This window comes from Nicotiana sylvestris, chromosome 8 (genome assembly GCF_000393655.2).
Source record: "Nicotiana sylvestris chromosome 8, ASM39365v2, whole genome shotgun sequence".
NCBI classification, from domain to species: Eukaryota; Viridiplantae; Streptophyta; class Magnoliopsida; order Solanales; family Solanaceae; genus Nicotiana; species Nicotiana sylvestris.
In genome coordinates this window covers 196,364,631-196,384,230 of record NC_091064.1, presented here as the reverse complement: position 1 = coordinate 196,384,230, position 19,600 = coordinate 196,364,631, and the positions used below count along the sequence as shown (strand labels likewise).

At 37.5% G+C, this 19,600-nt stretch overlaps 1 protein-coding gene across 1 annotated transcript; it reads left to right on the top strand.

The window, feature by feature from the left end:
• The first annotated feature begins 622 nt into the window (after positions 1–622).
• LOC138876209 (uncharacterized) lies at positions 623–1,302 on the top strand. Its single transcript, XM_070155114.1, has 2 exons — positions 623–793; positions 961–1,302. The coding sequence occupies exons 1-2, from the start codon at positions 623–625 to the stop codon at positions 1,300–1,302; spliced, it is 513 nt and encodes a 170-aa protein (XP_070011215.1).
• Positions 1,303–19,600: the final 18,298 nt, after the last annotated feature.

The following is a 19,600-nucleotide window of genomic DNA, read 5'->3' as shown; positions in this document are numbered from 1 at the left end:
AATCGGGGATTCAGACTTGCTTATACATCAGGCCTGAGAAGAGTGGGTAACCAAGAACTCCAAGATACTCCATTATCTGTATCATGTACAGGAGTTGAGAAAGAGATTCACAAAGACAGAATTCCAGCATGTTCCCAAAGTCTAGAATGAGTTTGTCGATGCATTGGCTACCCTGTCCTCTATGATACAACATCCAGATAAGAACTTCATTGATCCTATTCCGGTGAAGATTCATGATTAGCCAGCCTACTGTGCACATGTCGAGGAAGAATCGGATGGAAAACCTTGGTTTCATGATATCAAGGGATACTTGGCAAAAGGAGAATACCCAGAGCTTTCCAACACCACTCAAAAGCGCACACTTCGGAGGTTATCTAACAATTTCTTCCATAGTGGAGGAATCCTGTATAGGAGGACTCCTGATTTGGGATTATAAAGGAGTGTCGATGCAAGGGAAGCATCCAGGCTACTAGAGGAAATCCATGCTGGGACCTGCGGTCCACATATGAACGGTTTTGTCTTAGCCAAGAAGATACTCCGGGCTGGTTATTTTTGGATGACTATAGAAACGGACTGCGTCTAGCATGTCCGAAAGTGCCATCGCTGTCAGATACATGCGGACATGATAAAGGTGCCCCCAAATGAGCTTAATGCAACAAGCTCGCCGTGGCCATTCGCCGCTTGGGGAATGGATTCCATCAGACCTATCGAACCCACTGCATCAAACAGGCACAGGTTCATTCTAGTGGCAATTGATTATTTCACCAAATGGGTTGAAGCAGCATCATACAAAGTAGTGACTAAGAAAGTTGTGGCAGACTTTGTCCGTGATCGCATCATTTGTCGATTCGGGATCCCAGAATCAATCATTACTAATAATGGTTCCAATCTCAACAGTGACTTGATGAAGGCCATGTGTGGAACCTTCAAGATCAAACACAAGAATTCTACAACTTACAGACCTCAGATGAACGGAGCCGTAGAAGCTGCCAACAAGAATATCAAGAATATACTAAGGATATAGAGAAGCATAAGCAGTGGCACGAGAAGCTCTCCTTTGCTTTATTGGGATACCGCACCACAGTCCGCACATCAACTGGGGCAACTCCCTACATGTTGGTATATGGTACAGAAGCAGTCATACCCGCTGAGGTTGAAATTCCTTCCTTAAGGATCATACAGGAAGCAGAGCTCGACGACGCAGAATGGGTGAAGAGCCGTTACGAGCAACTAGCTCTTATAGTCGGAAAGAGAATGAATACAGTTTACCACGGTCAGCTCTATCAGAACAGAATATTCTGAGCCTTCAACAAAAGAGTCAAGCCGAGACAATTCGCACTGAGGCAACTGGTGTTAAAGAAATTTTTCCACATTAAGAGGAAGACAAAGGGAAATTCTCTCCCAACTGGCAGGGTCCGTACATGGTTCACCGGGTTCTGACAGGAGGAGCCCTCATACTTGTAGAAATGGACGGAGAAGTTTGGCCAAAGTCGATCAATTCGGACGCAGTCAAGGGATACTATGTGTCACCTTTATGCTTTCTTTTATGATGTAATTTGAACTACGCCTAACCTGATTCCCGTTTAAAAGGGGATACGTAGGCAGCCCTATGGGTTCGGTCACAATTCTATAAAATTTCCATTTTCCCCGCTATTGGAAACTGGGCAGAATTTTGAGGAAGACCCTCAAAATTCCAAAGTCGATTCCAGCCATTTATAATTAACAGCCGTCAGGAGCAGCAACCCGGTAAACTGGGGCAGAATTTTGAGGAGGACCCTCAAAATTTCGGAGCAAGCAAAGTTGCAATGTTTTGAACCACGTCGCAGTCGTCGGTTCATCTAAAGAAAATTATTCTTAACTAAGCACTTATATTATGCTTTTACTAAATCATGCATGTCTGTTACCAAAATTGCTTTGTTTAGCAACGCTACCCCAATGATACACACAATATCACCGAAACAGAGTCGAGCAGGTCAAGCAAAGTCAGTGGGGATACAAATAAACCTTTCTCCTTTACAAAACTCACGATTTTTCTTTGGATGCAGGCACCTGAGTTGGAAAATCATCGAATATACTATACACTCATACTGATTAGGAATATAAGTCTCAGAACCGTCACCTACTCACAGTTGCTATACGCACACAATATCGAAATCAGATATCAGCTATTGCCACCTGCCTTTTATTTCTTGCATAAGGCTACCATTCTGACTTCCGAGACTAAACACTGTCTCCATCTGCATTCTTTGCATTGCATAAGGCTACCATTCTACCTTCCGAGACAAAGCACTGTCTCCATCTGCATTATTTGCATTGCATAAGGCTACCATTCTACCTTCCGAGACTAAGCTCTGTCTCCATCTGCATTCTTTGCATTGCATAAGGCTACCATTCTGCCTTCCGAAGTTAAGCTCTACCTCCATCTGCATTTCGCCTGCATTGCATGAGGCTACCATTCTGCCTTTCGAGGTTAAGCTCTACCTCTATCTGCATTTCGATGCATTGCATAAGGCTACCATTCTGCCTTCCGAGACTAAGCTCTGTCTCCATATGCATTTTCCGCATTGCATAAGGCTACCATTCTGCCTTCCGAGGTTAAGCTCTACCTCCATCTACATTTCGCTGCATCGCATAAGGCTACCATTCTGCCTTTCGAGACTAAGCCCTATCTCCACCTGTATGGCTGAAATATCGCCACTTTATTTATGTCTCGCATGGCTGAAAGATCGCCACCTTCATCTATATTTTGCACGAATGAAATATCGCCACTTTTATTTTTCTTGCATGGCTGAAATATCGCCACTTTCTATCTTGCATCGGCTAAAATACCACCACCTCGTTTACATTTTTTGCATGGCTGAAATATCGCCACTTCTATTTATATCTTGTATCGGCTGAAATACCGCCACCGCATTTACATTTTTTGCATTGGCTGAAAGATTGCCTCCTTCTACATCTCATGGGCTGAAATATTGCCAAATTGTCCGAAGGCATCATTGTTCGGAGGCACCATTTTTATAGCCCGAGAACGCCATGCCATGCCCTGAGGACCCCATTTTATCTTTTGCGTATCATTATTCAAAGGCATCATAGCTCGGAGGCATCATGTTCATAGCCCGAGAGCATCATTTCATGGCCTGCGAATCCTTTATTATATGCTTCATTGCCCAGGACGTCATGGTCTGAGGACATCATCTTAACCGTCCAAAAACAGCATGCATGGTCCAACGGAACTTGCATTACGTTTAAAATTATGCACAATATATGTCCGTATTGCTCATTTGCAGGTAAACCGGCTAGCAATGGATGTCTCAGCAGGAGCAATCCCCCTCCAGTTCCCGCAGCCCGGATTAGACCTTAACTATCTTTCCTGACCTGAATACCGCGTCCGTTCTTGTAAAACCTCTATCAGCATATTCCGTCGATGGATCCTGAACTACATATAACCTGATTCTTGTAAGACCAGGGATATGTAGGCAGCTCAGGAACCAGAGCACGGTCAAATTATTCAAACCATCTCTTTTGGTCAAAATTGGCCATCATATCTTTACCGGACAACTCTTTCATCCTTCCCGGGTAAGAAGGGCAGTTGTTGATACCCAATTTTTTTCTATGTATTTTTCATATACAAAATACTTTTAAAATAACATATGTACGCATATATAAGAATGCCCAAGTATTTTAGTATTTTTTCCCAATTTTTAAAGATTTTTTAATCAATTTATTGCTCGTTTTAGCAGTATAAAAACCAATAATTATTTCGAAAATTATCATTTTGTTGGTTAATTTGTTTTATTTCCCATATTTATACTAAAATATAGTTAAGGTAATTTTTATATATTTTTACAAATTTATTTGGTATTTTTAAAGCTAAATTTCATATAATTGCAATTCTAGCCTACTTTACGATTTAATAGCATTTTTATAATTATAAAATAGTTTCAACATTTTCAAATTAATATTTATATATTATTAACTAATCTAGTACTCTTAATTCACTTTCAAAATTATTTTACTATATTTTATAAAATAAAAAGGAAAAAACTGGCGATTTAAAATCTGGCCCATTTTTATTTCAATCATAACCAAATTGACCCCCCTAATTGACCCAATTTTGAAACCGAATTGGACCGCCCCAATTCTAATCTAACCTGACCCTGACTCAACCAATTAACCCGCCTAGCCCTTTCTTTCAATCCAGGCCGTTGATCATTTAGATCAACGACCACTATTACCCCTTACCTTTTTAATTCACTAATCCTACCCTAATCCCCTCATTTTCATCTCGAAGCTGCCTTTGAATACTCTCCCTCTCTCAAACTCTCTCGAAGGTTCCTGAAACCCTAGCCTCTCTCAACCCTTCAACCGCAATCTCACCGGAACCCATGGCTTCTCAGGCAATGGATGGCCTGTACTCTCCCTCCTCCACCATTAAACCCTGGGTGTTCGAGGTTTCGAGGTCCGACCACGATGGTTTCCTTTCAGATCTCTACAGATCCAAAGTTCTATGGCCTCTCCAGCCTGGCTCCGGCGTATTCAAACATCAGAAGCCTATTTCTGACCTCTCCGAGTCAAGATCGGACCTTCTTTCAAGCCTTTCTCATTTCTAGGGTTTCTCTGAAACCCTTAGCTATTTGAGGTTTTTCTCTGGTTGTTTTCTTATATCTATGCTATGTCTGTGCTCTACTTGAGTTCTTAAACGTTTTCCCTAATTTTCTTTCAAAAATTACTTCTCTTCGATTTAGGGTCTCTGAAAGGGTTTTAAAATGTTTATTGACTCCTCTTCTTCTTTTCTTTGTGTGAATCTGCCTATGCTATGTTTTTATGTTCTCTTTTCTACCTCGCATGTCCTTCTCATGTGTTCTTATGTTTACCTTATTTTGCATGTCCTTCTATTGTGCTACGTTCTTTCTTCTACTGGTTTCTATATCATGCTTTCACATGTTTATCTTATGTGTTTGTTTACCCCTATGTTCCTCTACTTTATTTTCTACTAAGCTTTTAGGTCTTTAGTTGCCTTCTTCTGGATTTTGTTAAACATGTTTCCTCTATTGTTCTCTTAAGTGCTATACTATCTCGTTTCTCTTCTGAAACTTGTTTAAGTTCCAAGCTTTCTTAAAACGTGTTCTTTATGCTTCAAATCAGTTCTTCTTTCTATTTGCCTTGAACCTGCTATTTTATCTATTTGTTTTCACATGAACCCCCTAAAGAGACCTCTGAGCCTGTTTCAGTTATTTGTCTTCTCTTCTCTGTATCTGACTCGAGTTGAAAACCCTGGGATTTGGGGTTTTTTTGGCGAGTTTGATCTTGTGTTTTGGACTAGGGTTCTATTTGGGACCTTGGACACTCTCAAACTCATTCTGAGTCTATGTACTGGATTTGAGCCTCTTTGTTATGACCCAGAACCCTTCTATACTAGGCTTTTTTTGCATGATAGTTCTTTCTTGTTCGATATGTCTGTATGCTTTATATATGAGGAATTTTTCCTTCAAAAGTTTTTGTCAACTTGTGATTGATTAGGAATTCCTCTTAATAAGGTTTGATTGATTGTTACTGATTTTCCTTAAGTAAAACCCTTTCCTCATTTTTCCTGACTTGGTTCATTCGAACAAAGCCTACAATTTTGATTTTACTGGCTGTTGAGTGATCGCCTTTCCTTATTTGCACAAACCATGTACCACTGGACTTTTGCCTTAAATAACTTCTGTGTATTTACCCTTCTTGTGCTACTTTGGAAAAGATTTTGATCAAACTCTTTCCTTAATTATCTTGCCCGTTTGAAATCAGATTCCCTTCATTGAAGGGAGGCCTTATGTGATTGATTTCGAAACTTTTTTCTTACTTGCTTTCTGCACTATAAAGGGCACGACCCTTCTGCACTTTTACACACTTCCAATTCAATACTTTTTAAGACCTTGAGTTCAATACTCTGACAACACTTATTGAACACGTTCAATTTCAATACTCCTACATTATCAATTCAACACTCTACTCTCTTCTGAAATCTTCTGGCTGTGTGTTTGCAATTTGGCTTTAATATTGCTTTTCTCTTCTTATTTTCCTGAAAGTGGTATGTTCTAATTTAATTTTCAGTTTCATCCCTATGTGTTTACATTACAATTTGAACAATCTTGTCTACTTTGCTGTTTATGTTTTGTATTGAAGACGTTGTCTCTTTGCATCTGTTGTTGTGTGAATTCCCCATACCCTTATTCCCTTCTATGTGTTTGAGTTAAAGTTCAAAGCATGGCAAAATCCAAATTGTTGCTCATGTCTGGACTTAATCCTTTAATGGATCCTAACTCCCAAACAATGTGGCTAATAGGCTGGTTGGGGTGTGCCAGCACTTTCAATTACTGGGTATGACCACCAGCCTGTCTTGGCTTTCCCCAAAATCCCCTCTATGAACTTGCACTCTCTCTTAGATTCTAAGTTCTGCCGCCCTCCTATGAGCCTTGCTTTGGGACCTTGAGCTCCCTCTGAACTTGGACATTTGAGGGCTGGCCCTTCCACACTACACTATAATCCAATTTTGTAATATATTTGGGTGTAAGCACTGCCCGAAGTCCACTTGAGACTCTTAGGGAACTCTGACACATCCCGAATAGGAGAAAGGCTTTGGAATTTGATCTTTGGAGTTGGTTTACGTCATGCTTCAGACAGAAGTCTGAATCAGGCTCTCCTTGGTTGGGATTTTTAGCTTTCTGATGTAATTTTATTTTACTTTTCTTTATTCATTCTGGGCTGTAATAATTTGTAATAACTTATGGGGTCTTAGTGAAAAGGGGAGGGTCACTCATGTATGCATAAGGGTAATTATCATGTTCATAGGTATTTACTACTGCAATCATGTCCTGTTTTCGCTTCTGCATTTTTCATATAGAAATCATGTTTACAAGTCCTGCACTTCTGCGTTTTTCATATATAAACCATGCCTACAAGTTCTGCATTTCATATAGAAATCCTGTCTATAGGTTCTGCATTTCATACGTAGATACCATGTCTATAGCCTCTGCATTTCATACATAGATACCATGTCTATAGCTTCTGCATTTCATACATAGAGACCATGTATATAGGTTTCTACGTTTCTGCCTATCACATAGAGAACATGTCTATAGAGTTTCCTGAATTCTGCATATGCATCTATCTCTAGGCAAACATATTTATAGGCTTAAATAATAAAAATCAACGTTTTAAACACCATGCCTATAGGATTTCTGCATTTTCGTAAAGGTTAAACTCAATAACGCTTAGAAAGCATGTCTATAGGAGTAACTAACTGATCTGAATCGTTTACAAGTCTAAAATCAGTAGTAACGTTACTCAATGTCTGCAGAACTTATGTTTTCTATAATCAACAGGCCTTCTTCTTGTAAAAATCAGTACACTTCTGCATTATTAGATGTCATGCCTGTAGGTTTCACTTAGGCAAGCTATAAGGTAAAATTAGCTAATTGAATCAGACTCTATTAATTCCAACTAGCAGGCAGGTCTGATTCCGGTTTCTTATCTGAAATGTGTAATAGACCAGTCTGCCTCCTTAACGTTTAAGTTTAATTCAGACCATAACCAGTATCTGCAAGACATGCTAAACAATTTGTCTTTATGTGAGGAGGCCCATCTGAGCCTCTTAAATTGTTATGTGTTTCCCATCTCTGCCTTATGTGTTTTTGTTTGTCGCTTTAGAATTTTATTCTTTTAAACGACACAAAACCCACATTTCCCTTACCTTTAGGACTAGTAGTTCCAAATGCCTCCGGGACTGATAGGATTGAGGCGGGTACTAGCATACAATAAGTAACGAAACCATTCCGCGTTTAAATACCTCAACAGGATGGGAAAGGGTAGATATGGCTATGATGACCGGTGCGCTAATACCATGTGTAACCCCTCTTCTGAGGAGTGATTACCGGGTATTGTATTAATGTGATCCATATTATTTATAAACCTAGGACCCCCTTCCCTTTACTTGTTTATTTTATTACTTTCAAAATTTCAAACTCCTTTTTCTCAAATTTCAACTTCCTTGTTTCTTCAAACTTTAACTTATTTGCAATCACAATGTGCAACCCCTCATATTTGAAACCCTTAATTGCTTATTTATTGTTTGTACTTAAGTCACAATTATAGCATGGCCGGGAACCACACTAGTGGATCTTGAGGGGTTCCTAACGCCTTCCCCTCGAGATAATTTCTAGCCCTTAATCAAACTCTGATTTTTCTAAACAAATTCTTCCCAGTGTCCTAATGCACTTAATCATTAGGTGGCGACTCTTCAAATCAAAAAACTCAATTCCCAAAAGGGAACGAGTTGTCCTTCCAAATGTCATAAACCCGATTTTGCGAGGAAAAGGGGGCGCGATAATGACAGGAGGGCAAATTTGGGGAAAGGTAATTTGAGGACGAGTGATGGGGCTACTAGGATGGTTGGGAAAGATGTGATAAGTGGATGGATCTGGAGAGTATGGAGGATCATCTGGCACTATAACCAAAATTTGGGTAAGGGTAACATCTAAGAAGCTAGGTGGTGGCGGGGGTGGTGCCTTCCCAGCCATCCAATCCTGATACATGTTTGCCATGTGTTGTCTTAACATCCTTACCTCTTCAACCAACTTATTGTCCTGTTCAACCAATTACTTTTGGGCACCAGTATTAACCGACTCAATTCCGTTGTCGTCTGCCATTGCCTTTCGACCTTATGTTGTAGAGAAGAGTTACCACTTTAAGAACCACAAACCAACCACCCTTCTGCTATAATGAAGATAATAAAAGGAACAAAATGAAGTCATCACGTTAGTGTTAGGGCATTTAACATAAGATAATCTCACATTATGTGCAATGCACTTAGTCACAGTTATCGGTTCTAACATGACTTCGAGGGTATAATGATCATATGGCATCATCCTAATTTATTCATTTCGGTCTTCTCTTTCTTTTCTTTTCTAGTACTTCTCGGCTTGCTCATTTCCCTTCCTCTTTTCCTAATTATCTCTCTTTTCTTTCCTCTCCTTCTCACATCCCATAATTTCATCTCTTTCTTTTCTTTTCTTTTCTTTTTTTCCTTCCTTTTTCCCTTTTCTTTTAATAATAAAAAAATGATACGATTGAACCTTATGTAGGTTGCCTACGTATCATGACACCGCATGAATCAGATCTTTGCGTAGTTCGGGAAGATCGGGAACAAACTAACGTTCTCTTTTTCTTTTTTTTCTTTCTTTTTTACCTTAATGACTACTCTGATGAGAAAAGAGAAATAAAAGAAGCAAATCCCCCTTTTTTTGAATTCTCTAGACTTAATGTTCTATAACCTATTCTAAATTCAAGCTTAACGAGTATACATCTTTTTTTTTTTGGAAACAAATACTCTATGAGAAATTATTAAGGAAAAAATCCTAGAAAAAAAATATATTTTTTGATTTTTTAGGAAGGAAATCTAAAGAATTAACCAAAGAAAATATTTTAAATTTTTATTTGATATCCCTGAAAAAAGATTATGAAACGAGAAATGAACAAGATAAAAAAAATTATTTTTGAATTTCAGTTTTTGATTACCTAAGGAAGAAACTCTAAAGATAAACAACATATAAAGTATTTTTTTCTTCTATGTACAATATCCTAAAGTTCTAGAAAATAAAAAGAATATTTTTTTTAATTCGTTTTTCATTAATTTCCCAAAGAAGAACCTCAAATGAAAATCTTTTGCATTTTTGGAATTAATATCTTAAAGAAAACTAAAAGAAAATTCCTTTTTTTGAATTTTTAGTCTTTAATGTACTAAAAGGAAATATAGAAGCAATTTTTATTTTGAGTTCTAGATATCTATTATATAGAAGAGAGAAGAGGAGGTCGACCAAGGGCATCATGGTCATTTCAAAAATATAACTGCATTGTTTGCTTGTACAATAGGCTCAAAAGCCTGATTTTTGGTTTCTAGTGACTCGAAAAAACAAAAGTAGCGTGACCCAAACTATTGAATTCTTCAGGTGGACACCACTTTCCATTATCTTCTTTAACTGCACTACTTAATTAATGTTACTCTTCAATTTGTTTAAAGCAGACTACTTCACACCTTCAGAGTTTAATTTTTTTTTTTTCCAATTAGTACTTTTAACTGAAAACAATTATCTGTTTGGTAATTCTATAATTCAACGTTCATTTGGTTAAAAGCATACAATGGTTACATACATTTATATATAATAACAATTCTATTATCTCCTTAAGAAAGTATTATTTTATTTGTTTTATTTATTGACTATTTTAGGTATAGACTATTTTTTAAAAAAAGTGGCAATAAATTATGTAAATTTTTATTAAGGTGTTCTTATATTAGTATCAATTTATATCATTTTATACAAGTCCTCATTGAATTTTAATTTTAATTGGAATACTTTATAAAATTAGGAAAAAAATATTTAAGAATAAAGATATAGTTTCAAGTTCCTTTTTTATTATAGAATATTGAATATTGTTCAAATGGTATAAAAATGATTCCCTCTATAAAAAATTATTTGAGAATAATCTGAACAAAAGATTAAGACAACTAATTTGGGAAATTTTTTTCTTTATTACATATTAGGCTGCATAAGAAGTATCATTATGCATGATTATACTTTTCCCTCTTTGATTAAAGTTAGTAGGTACTTCCTTTGTGTTCAATAAAAAATTCAACATTATGGTAAATAAAGTTGTATTACACCCTAGCATAAAATACAAATTTTCTTGTTAAAAATTGTGAATAATTGAAAATTATGATTATTATTTCAAAGAACAAAAAAAGTTTTTTCGTCAACTATTTGGAAATAAAATGCATATGTTTTATTATTAAAATTTTGATTAATATAAACAGAAAAAATAATACATTAACACAATTGAAAATACTAAAGAGCAAAACTATATATATTCAATTTAAACAATGAGGAAATACATCACGACTTATTTTTTAATTGACTTTTCAATTATTTTTTTATAATCAATTTTAAGTTTGGTGGTGCAGAACTATTTTTTTAAATAAAAATGTGTAGAACCTATGTAGAAATACTCCACATTGTATTTGAAGTATTGCAATCTTTGTATAATAAAGTATTAGACTTCAACAAGTATTACAAAGTGATTGGTATAGGAATACAATTTCAGAAAAATTAAAATACACATAACGTAAAAAATAAAAAAAAATAATACAGGTAAATGTGGTTCTATACGTTATTACACAAATGCCTATATTCTTTTTTCTTTCCCTAAAGACGAATAAAGTGTGTAATTATCAATAGACCAAGAAATATTAAAAGAAAGAAAATAAGAAAAAAAGACAACAATTGGGCCTGTGCATCGCACAAGTATGTTATCTAGTTAATTCAATAAAGGAAAACCACCTCAAATAATTTTTTTTATTTCTAGAATTAGTATTTTAAAGAAAATTTCTACCGAAAATATAAAAACGCATTTTTTTTGGATTTTTGATTTATAACACATTTTCCAAATACATAATAGGAAATACAACAAAAGACTCGGCAAACTTAATTAGACTATGACAAACTCTAACATCACCTAAAAGACTCGGCATTACTGTACAAAAGTAGAAGGTAAAGGATGACATAAAAAAGAACAACAAACTCAAAACATAATAACTTAAAAAAATCTCTTTAAGCAAACTCTTGAATGAGCGACCCTGACTGGATGGTCCTGGGGTGTCTGTCATGCTCAAACTCCGGTAATTAAGTCCATACCTGTATGAGAAAATTAAGACCAAATAAAGTTAAAGACCTAGAACGCTATGTGAGACAATAACCCTTCCTATTGGACACATGCAAGACATGATTGTGACTATTTTTTAAAATTAACCTATGTGGCTAAAAGTCGCTAAAAATGCAAGATTTGGCTAAGACCCTGCGAAGACAAGAACCTAAGACTCACTAGGAAGACCGGACCCTATGTGGGTTGCCTACGTATCATGCCCCGAAAGACGAGAATCAGGTATGCATAGTTCGGGCAGATTGGATACAGGCGAGAATAAAAAAAACAACTAAATTAGAGAAAAAATATTTTTTTTGTCTTTTTCTTTTTTGAAAAATAATGAAACATGTAAAATCTTTTTGTATTTTCTTTTCCCATTTTTTTTGATTTTTTTGATTTTCGGAAAATGATGAAAAAGTGCAAAATCGTTTGTTTTGAATTTTTCAAGTTCTTTTTTTTCTTAACAAAATGTGACAGAAAACATAATTGGGCCCTACTTGCTTTATTTTTACAATTCACCCTCTCTTTTTTTTTCTTTTTTTCATTTGCCCTCAACTATCATTGGTCCGCCAAATGACCTTTTTACCTTTGAAGAAATGCAACATGTAGCACATAGGATGCATCAAGATGGTCTATTATTTTGGGTACACATGTCCTAGACGGACCGAACCCCTGTTGAGTCCCCAACGTCAAATGCACGTGATGCAAACAAAGGTTCCTACTAGGGATCCGGCATGAGGTTGTGTTATTCTAAGTTTAAACCTGGGGTTGTGTTCTTGGCCTGGCTTACCCGAGCGGACAACTCGAGCCGAAGAGGGGGCAATGTACCAGGAGCACGGAAGTCTACCCGGCCTTGTTGCTGGCCCAGCCTCGTTCTATTTGGTATAACTTTTAACAGAAAAAGTGGCCCACGCGAACGTGTGCACCATTTTTTTGAAGACTCAGAAGGGAGGCGTAAGAAGGCATTTTAATACAATTCAAATAATATATAAATGATAAATAAACGGCAATTAGCACATCAGATTCACAAATACAGTAATAAATCCAAACATATATCATATTAACAAGCTCGAATTCTTGAACCCTGGACCAGAGATTCTGGGTTCGATCTCTAGCAGAGTCGACAGAGCTATCACTCCTCCTTTTTCTACCCCTGAAAGGGTATATAAGAGAGTTTTTTCAAATTTATGTGACAATAGAAATGAGATTATTTATATTAAATTCAGAGTCGCCACTTGGGATAATTTATGGTGTCCCAAGTCACCGGTTTAGAATCCCGAATCGAGGAAGTTGACTCTTATTTATGGTCTACGAACATAGAAATCCGGGTAAGGAATTATGTTAACCCGGGAGAAGGTGTTATGCATTCCCGTGTTCTGTGGTTTTAGCATGGTCACTTTGATCATACTTGGCTTAGTCAAATTGTCTAATTACTTATTTTAGAACCTATGTGCATTTACCTCTTTTAATTATGAAATTATCTCAAAATAGGTCACGCGCACATGTACAATTTGTTTGGCGCGTCAAAAATCAAGTCACGCGTACGTGTGCACAATTAATCACGCTTTATTAATATTAAGAAAGTTTGGTTGAAGTTGCGCGAACGCGTACCTCGATTTATTTTTGAATACCACGCCAATTATCATATTCAATGCATTCAAGCATCGGTAGGAACTATCCTACAATAATTTTTCAACATATACATTCTCCTTCTTTATGTTAAAATTATAAGCAACAAATCTAACCACAATTTCAAACTGAACAAGAGCTTGTTATTGATGAATCCATTAGCAACGTATAAAATTACCACGACCCAGATTTTTCCGCCCTCGGGAATCGTAATGGCACATACTCGTGGAAGCTAGGCAAGCCAAATATTGCAAGTTCATCTCCTTTTTTATTAAGCATATTAAACAATGTAAAATACTAAGTGACTAAACAACGGGATAAGATTAAACAATCGGAAATGTGGAAGCCAAAATTTAATATTCCAACGAAACACTGCTACATAATTTGAAGTACAAAACTATCCAGAATTTGGTGTCACCAGTCACAGGCTGTCTAAGAATACTACAAACAAGGTCTGAATGAAATACATAAGTCTGTCTCTAAATAAGTAAAAACAGAAAAAGAAAAGATAGGAGGAGACGCCAATGCATGCGGACGTTTGCAGGACTACCTCGGATCGCCTGTGTGGACTGAAGACATCACCCTCACTGCTATCCAAACGCTCCGGTATCAGTATCTGCGCACAGTGCAGAGTGTAGTATCAGCACAACCGACCCCATATGCTGGTAAGTGCCTAGACTAACCTCGACGAAGTAGTGACGAGGCTAGGACCGGACTACCAAATAAACATGTGCAGTTAAATCATATACAGCGAAAATAGGAACAGATAATTTCAATTAAAGTTGGGCGGGGGAAACATGATGCGGGGAGAACAGATAACAACAGTACAATAATAGGGAAATAAAACGAATGCCATAAATCAAGTACCAGCAAAGATAAGGAAATAAGAAGAACAGGTACACAAGTAATACCGTTGCAGGCGTACAACCCGATCCCATTTCATGTGATACCATTGCAGACGTACAACCCGCTCCCATTTTATGTATTACCATTGCTGGCGTGCAACCCGCTCCCATTTCACATATCACCGTTGCAGGCGTGCAACCCGCTCCCATTTCACAAATTACCGTTGCAGGCGTGTAACCCTCTCCCATTTAATTTATCAGTACCAATCATAAAAGAATCCTGTCAAGGGAACAATAACAATATAACAATATCCCGACAAGGAAACAATAATATTACAACAACATCCCGGAAATGTAACAATAATATCACAACACACATCCCGACTAGGGAACAAAATCTGACAATAACATCCCAGCAATAGAACAATAAAGATAATCCTCATTTGAAGCACAATAAACCGCAACACAGTCACAATAATTAGGCGAAATACATAAGTTAACACCTCAATTATGGACCAAATCCCTATTACACACTTTTTGTAGACGAAAATAACTTTACACACTCAATCTTTTCAAAGTGTGTCTAATACTCACTACTTTTGCTACGTTGCACGCGCGTGTTTAACAAAAATTATAAGTGCTTTAAACTGTAGAAATTTTTATCCCAATTCTTACTTAAAGGACATGTTGTGAGCACGTGATTTTTGCCCTATGAGAACTACTCCCAAAATTCAAAAAATAAAAATGGTTTTGTGTTGTTTGTGATTTATTTGTACTTGTCTGTGCGCGTTCATTTTATACTTTAATTAAGAAAAATACAAAAATATGTGTTGCATGTGCATTTAGGATTTAATTTTGCAAATTAGGATTTATTTTACAATTTAGGATTTAATTAAACAAGTTTGTTTTACAAAAATGGAAAAATCACCGAAAATATGTACTTTGCATTTAATGTCTGAATTGTGTGATTTTATCTTTATTTGATGTTTAACTTCGTGTGATAGCTATTATTAAGAGTTAATATTTTAGCTAATTTTCAATTTTATAATTAGGATTTTAAGTTGGTAATTAGGAATTAAAAAGAAAATAGAAGAAAAGGAAGAAATAAAGAGAAGTCAGACTGGGCCAGTTTTGAATTAAATAGACCAGGCCCAAACCAAAATAACCCCTTACAGCCCATTCCGGATACCCTTTTTACCCGGTCCAGTTAAGCTGGCAATACGACCGTTCAAACGACGTCGTTTTTGTCACTCTCAATCTGGGTTGTTGATCTCACTGGATCAACGGTCCAGATCACTCCGCCCTCACCCGTAACCCCATTACCTGACCCGTTACCCGGATCGACCCCGACCCCAACACTAAACCAAACGACACCGTATTTGATTAGCTCCTTGATCCTAGCCGTTGGTCGTGCTTGATCCAACGGCCAGGATTAAAATACCCCCTCCGACCCCCCCCCCCCCGTATATAACCTTGATTCCTTACCCCCACGCCCCCTAAACCAAACCCTCCCTCACCTCTTCGTCTCTGAGTTTCAGAGACCAAACATACCCCCCGCCTCTTGCCACCGTGCACCGCCCACCAGAAATTGCCTCACGGCGGTTCCGGTGTCCAATGACACCCATCTTCACACCCCTGAACCACCACACCCTCCTCTTTCCAAATCTACCCTCCGTTGTCCTTGAATCATCACCGTCTGTTTCGAATATCAGATCGAAGAATCAGTCTAGAACCCTAGTTCGTCCAATGACCCCCAAATTAACACCCCTAGAACATCTAACCACCCCCAATCCAAATCTAGTACCTGTTTGCTTCGAATCATCCTCAAACTTCTCGAATCTTCATTCGAATATTCGAGCAGAACCTAGATCTACCCCAACCAGTCCCAAACTCATACCGGATATCTCCCTGACCTCCCTCGTCACCAAACCACCATTGGTTTGGTTCGAATCAGACCAGAACCACTCGAACCCCAAATCAAACCCCCAAGAACCCTAGAAGGCCAGAGGTTGAAATCTGTCCCAACTAAAGGATGATTTGGGGTCTAATCGACTTTAGTCGAAATGTTCTCAGTTGAGAACACTCGATTAAGGTCCGTTCGACCTCAAAAAGTCCGAGTCAGAGTCCAAGTCGGGATCGTCTAGTGTCCGAGTTCTTGAGGTATTTCTGCCTTTCCCATTTGTTCCATTTTGTATTTGTATATATCTATTTATTTGTTTGGTTTAGTTTTATTAATTTTTCAATTTTTCTTCTGATTCTGCCTTTCTTCAATAACCTTTTACTTGGTCGAGCTTTTTCTCGTCTTGGTCAATTGGAATATGTTGCATCGTTTAAGTATGTTTGTCTTTCTAGTTTGGTTGTGAGGGTCAGGGCCTGTAATGTTCTTGCACAAAACTGTGTCTAACCTTGTACTTGGTTATTAGTATTACTAGTTCAAATGATCTCACTTTCTGTGATGTCTGATTCCTTGTTCGTTTTGTTATTCGTCATTTTACATTATAAATGCAGTTGTGCTCATCCGGTGTGTGAGTATTTCATGCATCTTGTTTGATTTAGAACTGGGAACTTAGTTAGTCATTCCCCTGTATCTGTGCCAATCATGGTCTGAAATTTGACCTTGGTAGTTCAATATGATTTTGTTCAAATGCATTGGTCTTTATGCTATTTGATCTGACTTGAGTTTTAGTTTGAATTACTGATTGAATTATTAGCTGATTTGAATTGGTCGTAGCTGTTAGTTTGTCAGATTCAGCTTGGTTAGTGGGTAGGACAGTAGTTTCAGGGCTTTAGGAGGGGTAATTTGGGAATTGAAAACAGGAGGAAATGGGTAGTTTGAGTGTTCTGTCCACTAAGTATTAAAGCACCATTAAACTAAGGAATTGTTTAGTATTAGTGGAGAACAAAAGGGAGGGGGATCTTTGGAAAATCTGGAGAGAGACTTGAAGAGAGGAAAAAGTGAATCTGAGAGGAATATTTTTTGAGTCTTGAATTAGTTCTAAGAAAGAGCTTAAGAAAAAGATACTGTTCCATTGAGTTCTAGGCAGAATTCAGATTCCAAGCACTGGTTCTTGCTCCTTTTGATTGTTGAATCTATTTGGCAGTCTATTGATTCTGCTTCTGAACTTATCTGAGCTCAGTTTGTTCTGTCTTGGGTGTTTGTATTGCTGTTGGTGGACAAACTCATTCTGGGTTGTGGTTGAGTGTTGTTCTGGTTTTTTAAAAAAAACTGGTTTTGGAGCTGTTCTGAATCCCATTGCTATTGTATTGTCTGCTGCTTGCCTGCTGCTGACTTCTCCCTCTTCTTGTCCTGTTTTTCCAATCCAGGTACATGCTGAATCTCCACATCATGTAGAGTTTGGTTGAAATAAAAATGAAATGGAAACCTAACTTCATTGGAAAACTTCAGTAGCTGCTATATCTTCCTTATAATTGAATGTAATGGTTTGCATTGTAATTAGGATAGTTTGTTTAAGTAATTTGGAATGGCTGAATCTACAGCTTGTAATAAACTGCTTTTGAACTGCTTCGAACCCATTCAAATTTGTGATTATCTACTGCAATTCAGTACAATGGGTGTATGTGTAGTTTAGTGTTCATTTATGTTCAAAAAGAAAAGTTGGAAACAGTTGGATTTGAAATCGAGTTTGATGTCTAGTTGAGCATGTATTGTATTGTGGTAACTCATATCATGCAAATTAGTTCATACTATATAGGTGTTAACTAGCGTTGGTAGAAGACCAATAGGCTAATTTTTGAAGGCTCGATACGCAATTTTGTTGTCGAACTCAAAGCTACCTCTTAATTTGCTCTTTCACCTTTAGTAAAAAACGGACCAGTAGTTAAGTAGTTAAAATAATTTAATCTTCAAACCATGTTCTGTTCATTCGAGTAAAAGGATGCAATAATTCCGATGGGTCCTCGATTTGATTCCGCTGAAGCTGCATCGGTCTAGTGATCAGCCTAATTCCAGGCCACCTGAGCTTAGCGCTTTAATAAATGGCCTGGGTTTTACCTTATTTGTATACTCGCATGGTCCTCGGCTAAAGACTACATCGGGCCGTCTTTTGGGTGTGCCAATTCATATTTCTTCGGGCTTATCCTTGAGCCTTGAGACATTTTGGTTTGCAATTACTGTTTTAGGCCCTTGACAAAATCGATTAGGATTTTTCCCATGTTTTAGAGACAAATTAATTAGAAAATCATAGGTCGCTTGAGGATGGACCTATAAATGAAATGAGACGAGCCTCGATAAATAGAGCACATAAGTCGCGGGGCCTTCATCAAATGTATATTTGAAATACTTAGATTTCGGGGCGAGTCGTTTAGCGAATTTCATGGTCTTTCCCCAAAATAATCACGCGTTAGTCTCTTTAGACGCGTACTTTAATAACATTACCTTCTTAAACCCGGGTGCACATTTATGTGACCCAAATCCAAATCTCAACGAAGTCGAAATATGTCGACAATCACGAGTACATTGATTGTGACGTGGTTCGAGATGCATTTCCACGACGTTGCAAATTCCTTAAAAAAATAATGAATGAGACGAGCCTCGACAAAAAAGAATACACAAACTGCGGGGCCCTCAACGGACATTTATTTCAAATGCTTAGATTTCGAGACAGGCCGCATAGCGAACTTTACGATTTTTCTCAAAATAACAACGCGTTAGTATCTTTAGGCGCGTATTTAATAATGTTGTCTTCCTAAACTCGGGTGCACCTTTATGTGACCCAAATCCAAATCTCAACAGAGTTGAAATGTGTCAATAACCACGGGTGCATTGATGTGACGTGGTTCGAGATGTATTTTCACGATGTTGCAATTCTCGGTAAAAATAATAATAATAAAAGCGGTACACAGTTAAAATTTGCACATAGGTTCAACATGTATTAAAATCAGATAAATAAGCCGAATATGACAGTTGAGCGACCGTGCTAGAACCACGGAACTCGGGAATGCCTAACACCTTCTCCCGGGTTAACAGAATTCCTTACTTGGATTTCTGGTTCGCGGACTGTTATACAGAGTCAATCTTTTCCTCGATTCGGGATTCAACCGGTGACTTGGGATACCATAAATCTCCTAAGTGGCGACTCTTAATTAAATAATAAATCCCGTTTCGATTGTACCTTAATTGAAAAAACTCCCTTTACGCTCCTTCACGGGGGGTGCAGGTAAAAAGGAGGTGTGATAGCTCTGGCGACTCTGCTGGGGACCTAGATCCCAGAATCTCTGGTTCAGGGTTCAGAATTCGAGCTTAGATAAATTGTTATATTTGGCTTTGTTTATTATCTGATTTTTTACATGCTTGGGCCTAATGTGCTAAATGTTTCTTTTACCGCTGTGATATTTTCTGAACTCTATATAAACTGTGCCGAAACCCTTCTCTT

Excerpts from the sequence above, each read along its gene's own strand:
- LOC138876209 (XM_070155114.1), top strand. The coding sequence starts at position 623 with ATGATAAAGGTGCCCCCAAATGAGCTTAATGCAACAAGCTCGCCGTGG. Across the intron at positions 794-960 it reads TTGAAGCAGCATCATACAAA|ACCTCAGATGAACGGAGCCG; the intron begins GTAGTGACTAAG and ends TACAACTTACAG.